Raw genomic sequence first — 23,487 nt, 5'->3', positions numbered from 1 at the left:
AATCCTTCGGTCTTATCTAATTGTGTATTCTTCATCCAAAGCATTAGAAAAAAAATGTAAGTTAAATAAAGACGAACATGTAGTCAGCTACTAATCTCGACCATGGTTCCGAGCCCTGGAAATGCATCCCCTAATTTCAGGACATTGTTTACCCCTTGTTCTGAGCAGACACTGAAGTTTGGGCTATGTTTTGGGCCATGCTGGTTCTCTCACTTGAGAAAAGCAGAAGGAGTAGAGATGGGGGACAGGACTGACACCAATTGCTGCAGCTCTGGTCTGTCACCAGTCTTGTGGTTCCTGTCAGTCAACTTTTTTCTAAAGGTTACAAAGTCAGAAGAGGGGCATTATCATAGATCTACTCAGATGCTTTATAACTTTATTCTTCCTGGGAATTAAAACTTTTTTTAAATAGGTAGGTCATGCTGACTAGCACAAAAGTCTCTCAGATTAATTGTACGTATTAAATCAAAATAAACTCTGTCAAAAGGTAAGTCTATTCACTGTAACTTTCATTTCTTTTTTAAAGGAAACGCTTCTATAGAAAATAGTCCATATTTGTTCTCCTTTTTTCTCCTCTCTACAGGGTGAGGTAATCACAAACTGCAATCTCCTATAAATATACATTATTACCCAGAAGGTAATTGCCACATTATATAGTCGTTAATCTTTTCTCAATGAAGATAAAGATTCATTCACTCTTAGAGGCTTAGTAAGAAAGCATGGCCATGTTAGGCAGACAGAAAATGGGAGTTCATTGTTGTTGTAAGCATATAGATTATCCCCATCTAGACTTTGCTGTTGTTTTTTTTTTTCCCCACACCTTCATCATCAGCCATGTAAGAAGAGCCTGTTATGTACAGTGTTGTATAGCAAGTAAGATCAGATGAAAATGTGTATGTAAGAGCTCTTAGCATAGGGCTTGACACTGTGTACATTCACAATAAATATTTCTTCACTAACTCATTTTTGTCTTTGGCATTTTCCAATTTAAATGAAGAATATGAATATTATTGTCTAGTTTGTCAAAATATGCCCTTGCCGGGTTACATTTTGAAGCTGTGGACTCTCTTGCTAGGCTCACTGGTGGTGGTATTGGTGGTAATTGAAAGCATAACATTTCTTTTCTATGGAATAAGTAGACTGTACCTGGTAAAATCTACTCTTAAGTTTCTCCAGGATAATTCCTTTCCTATGGATATTGGATTCATCCCTTCACCAAATATTTCAGTATTTTGCTTAGAATTAGAAGTCTTTGGAACAATATTAATAGCGAGTTGAAGATAGAACCCTGGAAAGCTCACAGTTAGGGGTAAAAGGATGATGAAGACAGGAGAGACGAAATTGCAGTAGGAAAATGAGAAGAGTGTCCAACCATAACACAGAAGGAGAAGAGTGTCCTATCATAACACAAAAAGAGAAGAGGGTTTTCAAGGAAAAGATGGATATATACAGTGTTATTGTATTATTTTCATAATACCTAAAATGTAGTGGACACTTAACTGTGCAATAAGTGCTTAATAAAGACTTTCACAAATTTTTCCCATAGCCCATTGAGGTAGATATGATTACTGTCCTCCCAATCCAGATGAGTACACTGAGACTTAGACTATGGCACTCTCACTAAGCTAACCTATGCTAGAGATGGGATTGCATTCAAGCCGTTTTGTTCCTGTGATGTAACCACTGAACTAGAGAAGGGTTGAGCACCATGACCTCATGGGAAGTGAATTCCATTTGCAGTTTTTCTTTGTAGTGTAGGAAATGTTGCTTAACAGAGAGTTCTTCCTATAATTTACAGACCTGGAAATTCAAACTCAAGAAGTTATATAATCTGCCCAAAGTCACATATGTAGTAAATAGTATTCGAAAGGTTTATCTACCAGTATTCTACCCATATCATTCTATTAAGGCTCCCAATTTCATACCTTTGAATTACATATAACTACTGTGGTGTACTTCTGAAATTTATATCTCCAGAAGCTGATTTATACCTTAGGGATAATTTTACATACAAACTTTAAGACATCAGTGTTGAGTGTATGAGTGTGTGGGTGTGTGACATATATGGAATCCAAATTCCATATATATATGTGTATATATATGACAATAGATAGTATAAGTAATTAAACAGTATATGTTCTTTACCTTTGAGTTGTGAAACAAGAAAATTCGAAGTTGACTGACTTGAAAGAGAACTCATATTAATTTCTTTTCAAAGTATTTGAAGAGTCAAACTTCATATCATTAAGATCACTTTCATTTTTAATTTTTGGCTGCCACTTTTCAAATCTCAGCTTCTTTGACTATATCTTTCACATACAGTTTCACTGGATTGTTTCTAATTGTATGAATTTCACCTTTCAAGGTGATTTTGAAATTAGTTTTGAAGAAAGCTTTAAGAAATTGTGTTTGTTGGCCCAGGTGCCTGGGTGACTCAGTTGGGTAAGTGCCCGACTCTTGATGTTGGCTCAGGTCTGGATCTCATGGTTTGTAAGAATGAGCCCCATGTCAGGCTCTGTGCTGACAGCGTGAACTCTGCTTGGGATTCTCTCCCTCTCTCTCTGCCCCTCCCCCACTTTTCTTTCTCTCTCTCTCCTCTCAAAAATCAATAAACATTAATTAAAAATTAAAAAAAAAAGTTTGCTGGGTGATATGACTGGATTGAATATGGTGAATGAGGAAAAGGTGGAAATCAAGTTACAGGACATAACATTCAATATTATGTCATTTATTTTAAGACACACACAAGCATATACACCACACACAGCTTTTTGTTTCCATAAATAAAAATAAATAACGTATAAATATATGTGTATGAAGTATATATTAATGTACTGAAGTGTGTGTGTGTGTGTGTGTGTGTGTGTGTGTGTAGTAGTAGTAGTAGTAGGTATTAAAGAAGAACCACCTGACTTTTGAGTGTACTATCTTAGGGAAAGAGGGGGTCTTTGGTAAGTATCAACTGAGTTATTTAAGTTGGGCTTAATCACCCAAACAACTATTATAACATCTAGTACAGGAAAACAGGACAATAAAGAGAATCATAGATGGCTCTTATAGATGAATTTCATAGATTTAATCAGAGATGATTAAAAAAATTGTATCATTTAAAATTATGATCATGCTACTCTTGTGGAATATTTGGAGATATTCATTCGGTTAGGATAAATAATAATGGCTAAAGAAATGAATTATTAACCAACATTTAGTACATACTTTAAGATGAACAGTATCACTATTGTAGTTTTAAAAATGCATGTTAAATGTAACTATAAAACAATGATTAGTTTTGGTAACTATTTGTTTAATGCACATATTGAGTTTCTCCTATGTGCCTGATCCACTACTAGAGCTGGAGAGATATCTACCTTATTACTTTTTTATTGCTATTTCTGTATCTAGCTTTTATTGTTTTACTTGATTGATAATGTGATCTAGTTCATTCATTTCTTTGGGAACCTATTTAATAGGAGGAATTTAGAGAGAAAACATGTACATAGAGATAGGATGAAGGGATGTACATATGACCTTCATTGATACTGAGTGTCCACCTGATATCGGAGAACTGGGTCCACATAGTACAAGGTAGGACAGCAGTTTCCATAAATGAGGAGATCTCCTTACTGTGAATAGAGACCAGGGGCAGGCACAGAGAAAGCAAATAGTTCTCTATCTGATTCAAAGGGTTTGTATATGGACAAATGGCCTGTGATCAAGAGAGGATGGAGGGAGCTTAGTCTGTTAAAAAAAATAAAAAAGTGGTACAGTGGCCTTGCCCTCTAGTGATGGGGGAAGAGTGTAATGGGATAAGAAGGCAGAGCCTTGCAGGTTCTGTTAGGAGGTAGTTAAAAGTGACAGAAACATTTTAATGATTTTGTTTCAAATTTTAGAGTTTTTGAAGCTGATCAGTACAGTAGTTAAAAAAAACATGATTATTCACTTTGTTTGACTTTAGATAAATGACTATTAAATTAGAAGCCAGAAAACCTGGTAATAGTAAGTGGTTTCAATGTGCTTTATTTTAATGGAATTGCCTTAATGGAAGTCAGATTTATTCTTGAACATGTTAAACCTCCATATAACTTGCCAGTATTTTCCTGAAATTGGCTCTCTGATTTCTGAAATGGGAGTGGGGAAAGATGTGAAAATTGATGGCCTCAAGCTTTTTAAAATCCAAATTGAAACTTGTACTACAAAGAGGGAAGTTTAACCTGAGAGTTTATGCCTATATCAGCATGACACAGAGCAGCAATTGAAGTTTTCTTACACCCCACAGATCTAATAAACACATTGGTTCATTTAAAAGTGATTCAATTTTCTTGGATTTGGGATTTCAGAAAAGAAGGAGCATAGCCTAATGAATTATGTGTTATGTGTGTTATAAATGTAGATATCACACATAGAGGTCTATTTTAGATGCTATTTGTGTGTAGATAGGGATAATTAGGTATTTTGTGAATCTTCAGATTAACAGCCTATTGAACATTTTAGAAAATCAGCTTTAAGCAGTGATACTTTTTTTGAAGTAAGCTCTACACCCAACATGGGGCTTGAACTCACAACTCTGAAATCAAGAGCAAGCTGTACTGAGTGAGTCAGCCAGGTGCCCCTTGAATGGTGATATTTAATTGTATATTTCAGATTAATTATATTTTTACATATATAATATACACATATATACTTTTTAAAACCTTACAGTTTTGTAACTTTTCTCTTTACGTGTATATTATCTATAATTAATACATAATTAAATATTATCATTCATAAAAATGTGATCTTCTGAAATATGTTTATTATATGTTACACATATTTTTAGAGTTTAGAACATAAAGGAGAAAATCAAGATCTATTCTTCAAATACGAGTAAACACATTCATGTTTCTTTTAATTAATACAATTTTGCTTTTAATTCTTCATAGTTTAGTTAGTGATACCTATTATTTGAAAAGATTAATAAAAAGGAGTTACTTAGATGTTTGTGCTTCTGAATCGTTTCTATTTCTTGGTAAATAGAGATAATTTTTTATAATCTTAGTGTCTAATGAAGTCTTATTAAAGGAATTCTCTTTATGTTCACTTGCAAAATAAAAATAAATGATAGACACATGTAATAAGTGCTGTAACAGATACACGTTTAGGCTACTTGTGGGATGTTCAGAGGGGTAATGCTCACTCTTCCTAGGTGCACAAGTCAGCTGTGGCCATAGTAATGCTGTGTAACACACTATCCCAAATTCGATATGTAACAACAGTAACATTTATTTGTCACACATGTATTTATGGATTTTCTAGGGTGGCTGTGGTTTTTAGGGGTCTAGATATACTTAGGGAAAATGATGGGGTAGCAATCAAGATGTTTTTTGGTGGGGGATGAGGCTGCTGATGAGGGACGGGGGAATTGTTGCAAAGCATTATCAAAATTCATTGTGTAAAAGGGGCAAAGAAAAAAAAAAAGGTGCCAAGATTGCTATAGCAACATTTCCCTGTTCCTGACTCCATGATGAAAGTTACTCCAGGCTGAATGAGACCTCTAGATCCATGATGCTTTCTGACATGATTAGATCTGTTTGATGTTTGCTCTGGACCCCTTGATCTAGGCTCTCCAATCACTATCTTCCTGAAAGTTTCTTTTTTCTTTGAATACTGGCCTTCTACCACACTTGCCCTGTAAATCTGCATCCAACTGTCTGATTTCTCTGCTCCTGCACACCTTGTAGGCCCCATGGGGAAAATCTCTCTCTCTCTCTCTCTCTCTCTGTCACTCTCTTTTAATTCTACAGTTATCTTCCATATGGCTATACACAGAGGGTAATGCTAGGATTATTGTTGACAGTTAGCATTGAATTAGTCTAAAGAGCAGCCTGAATCATGTGCTCTATCAGTTGCTTGACTGGGAATGGTGACTTGTTTGGGCATTGTGGTCCAGAGTGCCCTGTGTTTGACAGATTGATGTATCTCTTTCTCTGATAACTGCCACAGACCTGCCTAACAGTTTCAAGGTTTGAAAACATATACTGTTGAGCTTTCTATTAATTAAAAAATCCACATGCAGAAGTTATTTCTTAAAGCATAAGATTCCAAAAGAATAGCTTTAATGCATAGTACAAACATAAAATCTAGTTAAGAGCGCAATGTGTGTTATGCAGATTTCTAATGGAGAGACAAGCTGGACGGGGTCCAGATGGTTTATGAATGTCCTACAGAGTAAGAGTACACACAGAAGCAGTAGTCAAACTAACATGGATTCAAATCCTAGCTCTGTCATTTAATAGCTGTGGGACTTTGGCTTTATTGTTCTCCCTCTTTTTTAGCTTGTTTCCTCATCCATCAGATGAAATCTGTACTACTTTATAGGACTGTTGAGGTAATTGAATTATATATTGAATGTCAGGCTCTGAGGACAACCCATAACTACTGTTGCTGCCCTCAGTGTCACCAAGTCATCCTATTTTTTGTTAATGTAATGACTTTTATTACTTCTTCTATCACAATAAAACCCTCCATCCCTGTATCATTTGTGACAGCCTCTGCTCAAACCATTTTTTTTTAAGAGAGTGGGTTTTATGATAGTTTTATAGATTTCTTTTCCTTATAGGACTCTTCTAGAGTCCAGCATAAGTTCTAACATCAGCAGCAGTTTGTATGTTTACGTTGGTAATCACCCATAAATCTACTGCTAGTCTGGGCTCCAGGAGAAGATATACTTATTTCCCCCCTCCCATCTTCTAATATGGTCAAGTTGTTTATCTTTGCAAAGCCTTGAAATATTTAATCATTTTCTCTTCAGAGAAGGCTTCAACTATCCAGCTTGACTCTTTACTCTACTTATTGACCAAGCTATCTTCTCAGCATTAAATTTTTATATATGTCTCCCTGCATGGTCTTTCCCTTTACGATATCTCTGATACAATCTGATTTTAGTGTAGGGCAAAAGCTCAGTAGAAATGAGCAGATAAAGGCTACCTGACCTTTAAAATATTTTCTTATTTTTAACAGCTTTATTGAGATATAATTCACATACTATACAACTTAACTATTTAAAGCATACAATTCCATGGTTTTTAGTGTATTGAAAATAGTGTTGTGCAACCATAGCCACAGGCAATTTTAGAAAATTTTCATCACCCGAAAAGCTCTATACCCTACAGGTATCATCTCACAATCTTCCCATCCCTTCCCTAGCCCCAGGCAACCAATACTTTATATAAATTTGCCTACCCTGGATATTTCACATAAGGGAAATTATATGTGGTCTTTTGTGACTGGCTTCTTACACTTGGCATAATGTTTTCAAGGTTACATGTTGTCGCATGTATAAGTACTTCATTCCTTTTTATGGCCGAGTAACATTCTATTGAATGGATATGCAAAATTTTCTTTATCCATTTATTAGTTAATGGATATGTGTGTGTTTACCTTTAACTATCATGGGTAATGCTGCTTTGAACTTTCATATACAAGTTTTTGTATGGATGTATGCTTTTATTTCTCTTGGGTATATAACTATGAGTGGAATTTTTGAGTCAAATAGTAACTATATCTTTGTGTCTTTAGCTTTTTGAGGAACCTTCAAACTGTTTTACATTTCCACCAGCAGTGAATGGGGTTTGCAATTTTCCCACACCCTCACCAATAAATATTATCCTTGGTTTTGACTGTCATCACCCCACTGTGAATGAAGTGATATCTTATTGTGGTTTTGATTTTCATTTTCCTAATGACTAAGGAGGTTGAACATCATTACATGTGCTTATTGGCCATTTCTATGCCTTCCTTGTAAAAAGATCTATTTATATCCTTTGCGCATTTAAGAAGTTTGGTTATTTGTCTTTTTATTATTAAGTTCTAAATATTCTTTGCATATTTTAGACTTAAGTCCCTTGTTAGATATATGATTTGCAAATCTTTTCTCCCATTCTGTGAGTTTTCTTTTCACTTTCCTGATAGTGTCCTTTGACACATAAAATTTTTAATTTTGGAGAAATACAATTTACCATTTTTTTCTTTTGTTACTCATACTTGTGGTGCCATGTTTAAGAACTGGGTCACAAAGATTTACTCATGTGTTTTCTTCTATGAACTTTATAGTTTTCACTCTTATATTTAAGTCTTTGATTCATTTTGAATTAGTTTTGTGCATGTTTTCGAGTAGGGGTCCAAATATATTCTATTGTGTGTAGAGATGCAGTTGTCCTAGTACTATCCATTGAAAAGACTATTCTTTTTTCTTTGAATGATCTTAGTCTCCTTTGTCAAAAATCAGTTGATCACAGACACCTGGGTTGTAACATTGCTAGCTATATTAGTAAATATTATTTTACATTCACTGGTGTATTTTCATAGGTGGTTATAGGGTTCAGAGGAAAACTTTAGAATTGCTTGTCTGATTACTGTAGACCTCTGACGTGTACTCCCCCACCGCCCAGAGTCCAGTTTAGGTAGAATATCTTAAGATAAAAGATTATATTTTACGGTGTAGAGGAGATTCCTAAATTCAAATCTGTGCTGAAGCCAGGGAAGTCAGAAATGGATGAAGTTGTGACCCATAGTGATAAGCATATAAAAGTGAGCTGGAGTGTGTGTTCTATGAGAGCCTCCCTACTCGGCTTCCGATATTTGTTGACATGGAGGGATACAGTTCAATATACTGGTCAATTAAAACATAATTGAGGGCCATTCTTGGCCCATGGAATGCTGTTGCTGCCTCTGATGATTGATCATATTGCATTAGTATTTTTCTTCCATTATTTCCCTTTCCTATTTTGTCTTTTTTTTTTCTTTTCTTTTTTAATATGAAATTTATTGTCAAATTGGCTTCCATATATTGGCACCCAGTGCTCATCCCAATGAGCACCCAGGTGATATTTTGTCTTTTCTATGTTCTTTCTTAAGCAAATATTGTACCACTTCATAGCTTTAGCTATTTAACTATTAATGTCTCCCTGCTTTAGTATCACTTAAAGATTATAAAATAAAAGGATAGTCAAGTCCAGACCAAAACCAAACCCAGGTAAAATGGCATAGAAATCAATAATAGGAGTCAGAGCAAAGATAAATGCCATTACCCTTACGTCCCAAGTAACAATTATTCTTGGTCAAGTATAGATGGCAAGAGTTGCTAGAAATTGAATAGGTTTTCAAACCCAATTGCCATGATAGAATTCAGTGTACTCTTAATTTGTACAGAATCAAGTAAACCAAAAATAAATTGAAATCTTAAAACAAATTACATATTTTCAAGGATATGGAATATAAACAAAGGTAGAACATATATCAGAACACTTTTTAGAACTGAGTGTTTTTAGAACTTGAGTGGTGGGCTCTAAGCGAAGCAGTAATTGGTGAGGAGGGGACCCAGCCCAGCTAGGCAGGGGAACTTCAAGCAGAGCAACTTTGCTTTCACATGTTTTATGTAGTTTTCATGGAGTTTTCCATAAAATCTATTTTGAGGTAACTGAGTGGTTTATATTACTAAAAATAAGTAGATTGGTAAATAAATCACTGGAGTGATTACCACTGTATTAGGCCATAAAGTACACCGCATTATTTCATTTCAATAAAACTAGAAATAAATGAAAAAGCTTGAAAGAAAATATAACACCCACCACTCAGTTCCTCCCAAATAACAATAAGAGAAGAGAATAATCAAAAGTTTTAATTACAGCCTATTTTTAAAAGAAATGAAAACACTGTATCAAAAGCTATCTGTTGTAGCTAGGACAATTGTGAGAGGCAACTTTTCTCATGCCTGTTCCTCATCTGATCCACAGAACACAGAAAATGATTCAAATGCTTATTTTCTAAATTCTCCTGAGTATGGTCATAATGAGTACTATTCCAGATGTATTGAAGAGAAATTAGTTTGTTATATACAGTGGATCCTTTGGGCATTAGGGCCTCATTCTCTTAGTAATCCCTGCCTGAGTGAGGCTGGCATGCCTTGTTAAAATTATAATCCCAAGTGTTGGTGAGGATAGGAGTAGTTAAGCATACTCATATGCTGCTGGTGGAAATATGAACTGGAAATGTCTATCTAGAAAGTAGTTTTTATTAATCTAATTTAGAACCATAAATAAATAAAATACTTATACCCCATTGTTTGATAAGATCACTTTTCATAATTGACAACAAGGAAAGAGATTTAGGCAAGTATTTGTGCACAGAAACTTTACACCATTAGTTTTTAAATTTTTACTATGGAAATTTCTTGGTATATAGAAAAGTAAAGATAAGCTTTGTCTTAGTCTCTTGGGCTGCTGCAACAGAATAGACTGAGTGGCTTGTAAACAACAGAAATTTATTTCTCATAGTTCTGGATGCTGGGTAGTCCAAGATCAAGACATCAACAGATTTGGTGTTTAGTGCCTCTTTTATAAAGGTACTAAGCCCATTGATGAAGGCTCTACCCTCATGGCCTAGTTACCTTCCCAAGGCCCCACCTCCAAATACCAGTACATATGTTCATTTATTTCAGTTTCTACTTTAAGGGATTTTTTCTTATTATCCTTCTTTTTGACAATAAGTTTTTTAATTATTTGAGTTGCTTACCTCATTTTGTAGTCAAAAATATAATACCGTAAACTACTCATCAGTATTATTCCTTCCCATATACATAATCGCTTCTATTCATTTTTTGGGATTATATTTTCATACTTTTGAAAATCACAAGAAACTACACATATTCAGTTTTATCATCCTCTTTCTTTCACAAAATGTGTCATAATATACCTTTCCTGTAATTAGAATTAAAGAAACATGATTAATGAAGTCACTTTTGTCATGCATGTTTTGATTATGGAGCCCTTTTCTTCTGTGCATACCTTTAAAAACAGTTCAGTGAGTGAAGCTCTAGATTATTTGATTTGTTCTCTAATTTCCAGAAAGCTCCACAGGACTGAACATTGTTCCTTATAATAAGGTATTAATATGCAATTGGTTCTGAAGTTAGAGGCATTCTGACTTACTCTAGATTTTGTTTTTGAAAAGCACAGGTAACCTAAACTAATATGTGTTAAGAGCATTTCTCCTAAGAAATAAATGCTGGAGGTCTTAATAAGATTATTCCCAGGGTACCAGCTGCAAGCAGAATTTGAAGAATGATGATTCCCAGCTCCCCAACTAAGGGAAGAATTACCTGGAGGAGAAAAAAACAAAGGAGATCTCCTGGAGGAGAAAAAAACAAAGGAGAGGAGATCTCAAAGGAGATTTGACAGGGGTGTATGTCAGAAAGGACTACTATCTTCCACCTACAGAGGCTGTGTATTCCTCTCATAATCCTAGGTAAAGGCAATGCCATGGGAAGTTTCAGTTCTCAACATTATGACTTCTTGGGAACATAGTAGATGCTTTGTTGGCATGAGAGAAGTCCCTGGAACTTCCATTTGACAAACTAACTTTGCATAAATCTACATAAAGTTTGCATGATATGAAGCTTGAAATAATTAAATAACATTGTATGATGATGAAGAGTGTTTAGTTGCTTTAAGGAGGTCATATTCCAAATATTGAACAACTGTAATGACGTAAGTGTATAACTGTTATGCACTCAGATGGGAAGTGAATGAAATCTGCCATACAGGTCAGTAGTGGCTTTGTATTAGCTTTACCTGCTGCATTCACCAGGGATCTTAAGTCACTGCTGTGTGAAGTCTATGCATCAGGGATTGGCCTAAATGTGGACCATGTTCTTCAGCACACTGACATCCGCATCAAAGGTGTAAGGCTCTACACGGTAAGTTGGAATGATTTCAACCATGCATAAGGAAATTTTGTGTGAAACTCAAGAACTCTATAGCAATGAGGTGCATAAGTGCTGATGAAGAGAAATACTTTACTGTGGGTTAAAGAGTTGGGAATATTTGAGGGAGGTTGACATTTAAGAATTTTATGTGAGGATTATTACATCAGAAAAAGAAAGGTTGTTGGGTTTGAGATAAATATAGAGTTAGTGAGCCTGATGCAGTGACCTTAAGTTAATGTTTGGCTGCCTGTGCCGAACGTGTGTTTGCAGTTCATATTAAACTATGCATCACACATTGTTTCTTTTCCATATCTCGATTTAAATTTAGTCTGCTTGTTTTGAGTCTATGGACAAATAGAATCTTTTGCATTATCAAATATGATGGTAAATTTTAGCCAGTTAATAATAAAATACCTATTAAACTGTTTGCTTTAAAAATGTGTCAGGTTATCATAACTTGATAAATATTAAGTGTCCTAGAAAATGTTATAATGCAATAATTTATGCAGGCAGGAAACATGATCTTAAAATTTTACCAAAATTAGAACAATTAAACAAATTGTTTTGGGTGTTTCTAATCCTTGAACTTGGCAGTGTCTGTCTACATTATGGAAGGAAATGAGGCATAGAAAGAAAAATGAGTTAATATGTTAGCATTTTAAAATTTTAATGCTACTTTTCTAGATAAAAGATTCCAAATTTTTATTCATGGTCAGTGAACAGTGGGGCAAACATTTTAACCAAGTAATCTCTTGATGAGAATATTCTAGAAAACATTATATGTAGACATTAATAACAGTATATTGAATAATGGTCTTAATATATGTTATCTTTTCACATTTAAATTTGGTAATTTTTTTTCCCTGACATTAATACATTAAAATTCCTTAATATGTTAGGGGCGCCTGGATGGCTCAGTTGGTTGAGCGTTTGACTTCAGCTCAAGTCACAATCTCACAGTTTGTGAGTTCGAGCCCCACGTCGGGCTCTGTGCTGACAGCTCAGAGCCTGGAGCCTCCTTTGCATTTTGTCTCCGGCTCTCTCTGCCCCTCCCCTGCTCACACTCTGTCTCTCTCTCCCTCAAAACTGAATAAACTTAAAAAAATTTTTTTTTTAAAGTCCTTAATATGTTAGCTCTGTTCTATAATTTTTATCTCACTAGTCTTCTTTCTGGGCTTTACAACCCTATTTATTTCCAAATCTTAAATCCTAAATTTCATGTGAGTAATACTAACTTTGAAGGATTATTAATAACATTTCCTATTTCAGAATTTCCTTGACCTATTGATTTAGAGCATTATTTGGTAGTCCATAAACTTAATTTAATGTAGAAAATCACTCACAAAGCTAGGAGTGGAGCACAACTGAACATACCTACTGAACCAGGCAGTTGTTTTGAATATAGTCCCTAAGCCAGTAGCATCAACATCACCTGGGAACTTGTTGGAAATACAAAGTATTAGGCCATACTTCAAATCTACTGAATCAAAAACTCTGTTTTAATAAGCCCAGGTTATTCTAGTTATGAGCTAAAGTTTGAGAACCACTGAATCACTGAACCGCAGAACTCTCAAAGTTAGTTCTGTGCTTGATAGAGCAGCAAATAATTGTCCAATGTGGTAATAGGATATTTTTGGTCCTATCCTGAGGCCTACATAGGGATACAAACCATTTGCTTAAATAAAGTTGATTCCATCTTGTGTACTCCGAATATAAACCTTGCAAGATTAAAATGAGAAAAGTTTGAGTAATCTGGTTCTAAAACTATCTCTGGTGTGGCTTAGAATCATTTATCATTCTTGTTGTTGCTATTATTTTCAGTTATGTTTAGGAATAAAGTCTCCTGACTCATTTCACGAAAGGAAATATTTTCCTAAAATTTGTCTTCCAGCCTCTGTTATTTTTGCCTTCTGTATTTTTGTGAAGCAAATTCAATTTACAAATAAAATATTCAATTTTATTTAAAGTTTTTATATTGGTCATTTGATATTTACTTTTTATTTATTTACTTTTAATTTTATTTATTTATTTTAATTTTTTAATTAATTTATTTTTAATTTGTGTACTTTCACAGTTGGTTCCTTCAGTTATTCCTAGATGTACCTTAATGTTGGTTCCTTCTTTCTTAACTAAGTGTCAGGTCCAAATCCATTTTTTTTATTATTCTTTTTCTTGGCCTTAGATCTATTTCTGGAGAAAAGCATCTTATTACTATTTTGGAAAACCCATTTTAGGGAGTAACAGTCTTTCATATGCGTGTTATAGTATGGAAGTGGGAAGTATTATTGGTGTCCATGTTTCCAATGGAAAAGAAGCCACACTAATGAAGGAGATGAGTGAGGAAAATTCAGGGCTAACAGTAATTGGAGAAAGAGTCAAGAAAATGGCAGACTCATCTGACTCAGTGGTGTGGCGCAAGAGGGATTTGTGTGGAGAATTGTCTGATGAAAACATCTCAAGTTGTTTCATGCATCCATGCTTTGTAAACTTTCCTCTCTTTCCCATATGAAATGTTTAGATATATTCTACATTGCTTATGGCGGTTGGTGGCATGGATTTTCTTTGGGGGCATATGTGAAGATGCTCTAAATTTTGCTTTGAAGTGGGTTTGGCAAGAAAAATGTAACTGCAATAAAATAAGCACCTGAGTTTCCATGAGTTGGAGGGGTGCTAATAACATGAAACCCTTGAAGATGACAGAACAAGTTTTTTTTTTTTTTTCACAATGTAGAATTACAAATAATCAGCATGTGCTTTAGAAGATTTATATCTCTAAGATACTATATAAGGAAAATGTGTATCAGTAAAAGTATTTTTCTTTATACAAATATTAATACTTGTTTAATGAGATCTTAAAACTTAAGTGAGTGCAAGTTGAAGAACTAGTTCAACGGAAATTCAAAAAGTAATATTCAAAAGCACATTGATTTTCACATTGCTAAAAACAGCTTTTACATAAATCTGCATTTGTAAATTACCCATATAATTGAAGATTCACTTTCAAAATTATAAAATCTTATTTGTAGTTGAGTTTTTAGTGACTCTCTATTGTAAATTCTATTATTCATTTTGGTGTACTCTTACTTAATTTAACTTTTTCTTGAGATATGACTGTCATTCTGAATACTAATTTTGAGTTTGGCATTGAGCGGGGCCGATATTAAGCATTCAGTTCAAATTTAAGGAATGAATGAATGAACTAATGAACTGTACCCTTTATTTTCAGATCTAACTAACCAGGAAAAGATCTGCTGCTTGTCTTAAGTTTATTAATTGTCTTAAGTGATTAGCTTAAAAAGAAATTCAGTAAATGTGTGAAGTGTTACAGTACCCAGATATTCATATTTCAAGCTTTTTTTTTTTCCCGAATTATGCCCTGAATTCTTTGCTTTGGTAAAGGAATGTCACACTGTATGTAGTTCAGATGGATTTGAGATTTTAAGAACAGGAAACTATAAGAACACAGAGCCTGTTGAGCTGTTTTTTTTAATTATAAACGACCTTAAGACATTTTCAGAATGTCTTCATGATGAGAAGTAGGGAAATGTTTAGAAAGATCTTTATTTAAACACTGTTTCTTACACCCACTCTATCCCCAACCAACATTCAGACTGGCTGGAGGTGAAGATATTTAGAACTGTTGTGGTAAAAGCGTTGGTGTTGTAGAGAAGGAAATCATGGCATAAAACAAGCTTCCTGATGTTTTTATTACCTTCTTGAGAATCTAATGTCCTCGCACCACAGCGCATGGCATCACAGTGCTGCTTATTTTTTTTTTTTTAGAACTATGAAATAATTTAGATAGAAACAAATAGGAAATAATATAATAAGCATCTCTTTATATACCACCTACCTTAAGATATAGAATGTTACAGATATTATTGAAGCTTGCTGTGTTCACTTTTCTTTACCCAGTGGAAATCCCCCGTAGAATTTGATGTTTAACATTCTCATTTTCCTTTTGATATATATATTTTTTTAATTTTTTTTTTAGCATTTATTTATTTTTGAGACAGAGAGAGACAGAGCATGAACGGGGAGGGTCAGAGAGAGAGGGAGACACAGAATCTGAAACAGGCTCCAGGCTCTGAGCTGTCAGCACAGAGCCCGACGCGGGGCTTGAACTCACGGATCGCGAGACCATGACCTGAACCGAAGTCGGACGCTTAACCGACTGAGCCACCCAGGCGCCCCCTTTTGATATTTTTTTATACGCACATGTATCTATAAATGTTATATAATACTCTTCTGCGTATTTTTGAACTTCATTTAAATGCCATTCTTTCATACCATTTTAAAATTAATTTTTATGCTTTATTTGCTATATATATTTGCTCTGTTCCATTTAGTTTATATTGTTGTATAGCATTTCATTGTTTAATTATAACAACATATTTACTCATTCTATGTCTGACTTACATTTTGATAGCTTCCATTTTTTGCTATTCTAAACAGTTCTTCACTGAACATTTGTGAATGCTATCTCGTGCATATTTCTCTAAGCTATTACCTAGGTGGGGGTAGGATTGCTGGACTTTTAAGTGAACGTATCTTCAACTTTGCTGTATAATGCCAAGTTGTTTACCAATTTATACTCTCAGTTGCAGCATTATTTTATATCCTTGCTGACTATCTGTTATTTTCAAACTCTTAAGTTTTGCTAATCCGGTGGGTGGTAAATGGCGTCTCACTGTTCTTTTAATTTGTGTTTCCCTAATTATGAGTGAGCTTGAGCATTATTACATGTTTCTTGGCCTGTTGTGTGTCCTCTGCTGAGTGTTTTTGTCATTTTTATAGACATTTAGAGAGTTATAGACATTTTTCTTATACTTTGAATGTTCTCTTTTTCTTGGTATATTCATTATAAAAGTATTCTCCCAGTTGGCAGTTTGTCTTTTCATTCTGTCTATCCATCCGTCTGTGAAGATACATTTATAATTTTGCTGGTTGAATTTATCAGGCTTGTTCTTAATGGGTTTTTTTTGTATATTGTTTACAAAAACAGTTTTTAAACCTGAGATTATAAATATATTTTTCTGTATTTTCTTGTAAGCATTTTGCAGTTTTGCCTATCATGTTGAAATATCAATCCGTGCTCAAATGATTCTTGGGCATAATATTAGGTAGAGATCTATTTTTCTTTTTCTTTTTTTTTTTTCATAAGGATAGCCAATTGTCCCAGTACCACTTACTGAACAGTGTGTCCTTTACTTACTGATTTTGTTTCCATGTGTGCATGGGTCTGTTGTTGTTCATTTTGACTTTCTTCCAGGATCAGCAATCTACCTTTCTTCTGCCCCCTATATTTTACAACCTTTTAAACTCAATTCTGTCATACACTTGTGGATTTGGACATATGTAATATGATTTTAATTATTTTTCATCATTTTTATTCGCTATAATATGTATCTTGTCTAATCACCAAGAATGCATTTCTGTTTTTCCATGTTAACTCCCTTTGTTGATGGTTTTTCTTAAAAAAAGATCCCATCATTTTCTTTTACATTCTATTTATTGATAGAATTGGAAGAACAATTGAAAAAGTTGTAATCTTTAATTTTAAGATGCAAAAGGGAAACTTTCAAATACATTTCTTAAAAATAAATTAAAAATAACCTGCTTTTTTCTAAAAGGTTAGTGAGTATTTTGCTTAACACCTTAGAAAACTTAACATTTTTTAGGCAATTTAATTTCTGTATCAGTAGGCAGCATATTATGCTTTGTTTGAAATCCATTAAATATTAGTCTTACCATGCTGTTGCTAACTGATCTTCTTTATTTTATTTATTTTTTTTAGATGATTGGAATCCATTTTCATATCCATACAAGAAACTGGATTATGGAAAGTGGGAGCTTTATATCCCACCAAAGCAGAATAAATCTCAACTTGTACCTCATGGATCCAAATTAAAGGTACTTTCTACCCTCCTGTTTTTATGTGAACTTACTTTCTTTTTGTTCTGTTTTCAAAGTTTGATTGAAAATATTAGAATGTAAACTGATGCATGATAATTATGGGAGAAACAGTCTAAATATTCAAATAGAGGAAAATTTATGAGAAGTCATCAGCAAATTGTGTTATATTGGAACTGTATGTTTGGTAAGGTACTAAACTTATTAACTATTATTATCAACTTTGAAACTATATATAAGGAGTGATTGAATAATTACAGAAGTCTAACTTAAAAAAAAGAAAATTTGATACAAAAATGAAAACTGTCTTCAAAGCAGCAAATGTAGAGAATTTTTACCTGTAAAGAGAGTCTTGATAAAATTGATTTTATGATGAGCCACATGAATGTGGGAGGCAATCCTGTGTGTTGGAGATCTATGCATTTGGGGGGACATGATTTTCCTGGTGGTTCTTCTTTCTGGTCTTGAACATCAAGGCTCTTGTTTCTCCTGTTCTTCTGTATTAAGGTTACCTGGATTGGCCTAGGGACCTCCTTGTCAGAGGCAGACTGAGCGTCCTCCACATACCCACTGCTTTGCCTAACTGTATGTTTCTGTATTCAGGGTTTACAGAACCCACACAGCTCTCCTCTCTTGTCGCCTCAAGGGAAGCTGGAAGGATGGGTCTGATAGCCTGGATTACAGATTTCAGGCATTTGGTTATGTAACTCCTCTAACATTTACTTGAGTTTATCCCATGCTAATAAAATTATATAATGTTTCCATGTCCCCTTATTTCTTTCCCTTCTTTGGACATATGATTGCATTCAAAGCATTTATCATGACAAATCCTATGACTAAATTATTATTTTTATTGGTGTTCGTTATTTAACAATATTAACTCAGTTAAAGTAAAACCAAAATGTATTGTGTAGTTGTTTTGCAGTTTTGGTTTGGTTTGGTTTTTTGGTCGTCTTTTTATTTTATTTCTCTTACAAATCATGAAATTGTAAGCATATCAGAAAATTACTGAAATATTGCCACACATAATATAGTTACCAGAAGAGTGTATTGCCTGGAATAAAGAGACTTTTTAACATGGGATAGCAGCCAAGGTTCTTCTTAATCTATAGTGAAAAGGAGACAAAGTAGCTACTGTATACAATAAGAGGGATTTACATTTAATATAAATAATCCCTTCTAAGTCAGTATAAACTCCACAAGAATAGGGGCCTATGCTGTTTTGTTTCCTAATACTGTCTATTCTTAATTCTTGGAACAGTGCTTGGCACAGAGCAAACACTCAAGAAGTATTTATTAAATATTAGAGCCACTTTTAAGCCCAGTCCTTGAAAGAATAAGCCAAAGAGTTTGATTCCTGTATAGTTATGTGGCCTGATTTTAGAAAACTCTGAGGCAAGGCAACTGTTATACTGGTGTCATTGTCACTTTAGGTCCTATGGACATTTGTTTTTTATTTTTAAGAACTGAACTTACTAATTTTTTTTTCCTTTTTAAATTTGTTGCCCTCTTAAATTTGAAAACTTTATGAGTTCTGACACCTTACCTACTTCTTGTGTTAAATGGTGACTGAATTAATTTTGACAAGTCGTTTTTATACGTGGGGAAAAGTGATTGATTACCGAGAATGAATGATTATTGGTACATACAAGCAATAAATGGTAAACATTTGCCTTTCCCATCCAGCTCCAAATCCGTTATACTTTTTGCTATGATCTGAATGTCTGTATCCTCCCAAGAAAACATATGTTGAAATCCTAATGATTGATGTGATGGTACTAGTCAGTGGGGCTTTGGAGGTGCTTCAGTCATGAGGGGGCAGCCCTCTGAATGGGATTACTGCCCTTATGAAAGGGGCTCCAGAGAGATCCCTAGTCCTTCCATCATGTGAAGATGTAGGAAGTCTGCAACCCTAAAGACAGCCCTCACCCGTCCAGCCTGACACCCTGATCTCAAACTTCCAACTTCCAGAACTGTGAGGATTCTATTTCTCTTAGGTGTAGGCCACCCAGTCTGTGGTATTTTGCTATAGCAGCCGAAGCAGGTTAGGATGCTTTGTCCAGGATGCTATGTACTATACTATTCTTTCTTTCAAAAATTTAATTGACTTTGATGAGATGAAATGATCCTATGATTAAAATAAAAAAAAAAAAAAAACAATTGTAGAGGTACCTGGGTGGCTCAGTCAGTTAAGCATTGGACTCTTGATTTTAGCTCAAGTCATGATCTCCTGGTTCATGGGTTCAAACCCTTGTCAGTCTCTGAGCTGTCAGTACAGAGCCTGCTTGGGATTCTCTGTCTCCCTTTCTCTCTGCCCCTGCGTTGCTTGTGTGCACGTGCTCTCTCTCTCTGTCTCTCTCTCTCTCTCTCTCTCTCTCAAAAATAATAAATAAAAGTAGCTTTTACCTTTTTGCTTGGCTTTGAAAATCAGCATCTAATGTAAATAAATGTTCAACAAGTATCAAGTAAACTGTTGTGGAATCTTCCTTCATTATTATTCTCTTAAAATTTCAGTGAAGATAATTAACTAGAAATTTAGGTCCAAAATATTACTCATAGTATTTAGATGTTTCAAATGGTGAGGAAACATTTAGATGGTGTTATAATGTCAATATGGTGATATAATTAGTTTTTTATTTATGGGAAATGATGTATCAAATTTTCTTTGGAGGAGGGGTTAAGTTCTCTATTAAAAATCAACTAACTTGAGGTTTTTGGCCTTTCTATCTGAAGTATCCCTAGATAGTCTATCTTGGTAATTAAAATTCTTGTTTTAAATTGAACTTGAAAATTTATTTCAGTTCACAAGGGATTGACCTTTATAACTCACTTGAGGATGTTTCTCTTATGAATTATCTGGTAACCATTAACAAAAAAGAAATGTTACCTACCATTGAGATAATAGCTTTGTTTTCTCTGTAAAACATTTTTCAATTGAATGCTTTGGAAGAAAATACTAACTGCTTATGTGGTCATGTAAATATCTCCTTTCTATGTTTGTGAATTTACCAAATAGAAAATATTTAAAAATATATATATAAGGCTGGGGCGCCTGGGTGGCTCAGTCGGTTGAGCATCCAACTTCAGCTCAGGTCATGATCTCATGGTCCATGAGTTCGAGCCCTGCATTGGACTCTGTGCTGACAGCTCAGAGCCTGGAGCCTGCTTCAGATGCTGTGTCTCCTTCTTTCTCTGCACCTCCCCTGCTCATACTCTGTCTCTCTCTCTCTCTCAAAAATAAATAAACATTACAAAAAATTTAAAAAAAATTAATATAAGGCTAATTAAACTTTCAAGACTCTAGAGATATAAGGAAAGAGTAGAAGACTACACTCCTGAACAATGTTTTTTGTTTGTTTATTTTTCCAAAAGGCTGTTTTCAAAGTTGAGCGTACAGGGGATTCACTCCAGAGTTCAAAGGAGAGTGGAGTGAGGGGGCCTAGTAGCATCCAAAGTAACAGCCAGGTAACAACCCTGCCTAAGCCATAAGGAATAAGGAATCGGTTACTGGAACACAGAAAAAGAGTTGGCCATCTTGAGAGAAGCACTGAGCTTTGGTGAGACACATAGTTTATTCATGGCAGCCTTACAGGGAAGGAGCCAGGGAATAAGGAAACAAATACGCTCATGTCTCATTCTTCTCCTTCTCTCTGACCTCTTAACTGGGGCTACACATTGACCAAACCCAATGAGAAACCAGTATTCTGGAGAATATGGTCCACATGAGTCAGCATCCTGGGGCAGAGAGCTAGGTGAGAAGTGGATCTGTCCATACTAGTAAAAAGTAGTTCAGGAGGTCAGTAGAGACCTCAGGTCAGGAAAAAATGAGAGATCAGGGAAAGTAATTCTGGAAGATGGGTTCCAGTGAAGAATTCTTGTTCTTTTCTTCTGATTCTCATTTTCTTTTCTCATTCCTTTTTTTTTTTTTAATTAAAAAAAATTATTTTTGAGAGAGAGAATGAGCAAGCACATGCGCAAGTGTTAGAGGGTCAGAGAAAGGGGGACATAGGATCCAAATCAGACTCTGTGGACAGCAGCCAGCCTGATGTGCGGCTTAAACTCATGAACCACGATATGACCTGAGCCACTGAAGTCAGACACTTAACTGAGCCACAGGGATGCCCCTTCTTTTCTCATTCTAATTAATGCTCAAATGACTAGCAATGGCAATGAGAATTGTCTTCTCATTTTTTAGTGTTTAGGATGTTTGTGTATTTTAACTTTTCCTTCCCAGTCCGTTACAAAATGAACTAGAACAGAAGTTTCTTGATCCTAGACCTTTAATATTTTCAGAGGATTCATGTGTTATTCAGCTTGAGATGTCAGAACAAAATACCATACACTGGGTGGCTTAACCAAAAGAATTTTATTTTCTCACAGTTCTGGAGGCTGGAAGTTCAGATCTGCGTTGGGTTCTGATGGAAGTTCTTTTCCTGGCTTGCATTTGACTGCCTTCTTGCTGTGTCCTCACATGGCTCTAATCCCATCATTGGGACCCCATGCCATGACCTCATTTAAACCTAATTATTTCCCAAATGCTCCATCTTTCAATACTATCACAGTGGGGATTAGGGTTCCAACATGTGAGGTTAGAGGAGAGCACAATTCAAAGCAGATCATAATGCTTTTCTAATTATATTAAGATGTTACGCAATGATTGGTAGAAAGGGGAATAAAACCCAACACCTATATTTGCAGTTTTCTTAGATAAGACACAATGAAAAAAAAAAAAAAAAGAGATTGCTTTACATTCATATTTAATTTTATCCTCATAAAGTAATAACATGTGAGAAGGTATTGTTATTATATTCTTATTTCCTACATAAGTACACTCACCTGTGGGTTTGAATTGAGGCTTGTCTCACAGCAAAGCCCATGCTCTTAACCATTATGTTACAATTCCTGTTAGGCTAAGGGTTCACAGAGAAAAGAAGGAAAAAAAAAAAGTGATACACAGGAAATAAAACTGGAGTCTCAGATTTATCAAATCATCTTATACTATATTTGTATTTGCTTTTTTTGTGTGGAAACTATTATCCCCAATTTCAGGATGCTGTGAAAGAGAGTATTGAAGTGATCTTCTCTAAGAATAGAAAGGAGATACATAATTTGTAGAAGGTTTGGGTTTTAGGGGGTGAAATATAAGATTTGTTAAGTAAAGTGAAACTAATAATTGAGATCTGGAATGAGTTTACTAGACAGAAGGATGCCATTGAATAGTTTGGGGCAAGGATGTGGTGTGAAATTAGTGAAAAATTAGTGAAAAATTTTTTGTATCTGAATATTTGCTTAAGAAGGAAATGTTCATTTGTGCATGAATGCTCACCACTGCATTATTCAAATAGCCAAAAAGTAGAAATGTCCATCAACTTATCTACAGACGATGGTATGTTATTTGGCCATGAAGTACTGATACATGAATGAACCTTGAAAATGCTATGCTCAGTGAAAGAAGCCAGTCACAAAAGCCAAATTTTGTATGGTTTTGTTTTTATGAGCATCCAGAATAGACAAAAACGTAGAGACAGAATGTAGATTAGTGGTTGCCAAGAGCTGGGAGAGAATGGGGGTTGACTGCTATGAGTATACGGTTTCCTTTTAATGTGATGGAAATGTTCTGCAGTTAAGTCATGGTGATGTTTGCATACCATGAAACCTTGTGAATATACTAAAAACCACTGAATACTTTAAAGGGGTGAATGTGAATTATTTATCCGATACAATAAAAAAATATGTATTTATTAGTCTTTGTCCCAGTTCTTGGCATACAACTCCTAAAATCCTTGGGTGGGGGGTGGGGGAGGGAAGAAGGTAAATCTCGTAAAGACTTTACC

The 23,487-nt window shown here is 34.7% G+C and overlaps 1 protein-coding gene across 3 annotated transcripts in view; it reads left to right on the top strand.

Annotated features, from left to right (window-relative positions):
• Positions 1–23,487, top strand: part of GBE1 (1,4-alpha-glucan branching enzyme 1) — a 280,022-nt gene that overhangs the window by 69,764 nt on the left and 186,771 nt on the right. For all 3 annotated transcript variants that reach the window (XM_042957137.1, XM_042957135.1, XM_042957136.1), the window contains exon 3: positions 17,538–17,653. In XM_042957137.1, the coding sequence (XP_042813071.1) occupies positions 17,538–17,653 (116 nt within the window). The remainder of the gene's footprint in view (positions 1–17,537; positions 17,654–23,487) is intronic.

The sequence above is a fragment of the Panthera tigris genome, chromosome C2, assembly GCF_018350195.1.
Source record: "Panthera tigris isolate Pti1 chromosome C2, P.tigris_Pti1_mat1.1, whole genome shotgun sequence".
NCBI lineage: Eukaryota > Metazoa > Chordata > Mammalia > Carnivora > Felidae > Panthera > Panthera tigris.
The sequence above is the reverse complement of the archived record's forward strand: the minus strand, read 5'-3'. Positions and strand labels throughout refer to the sequence as shown.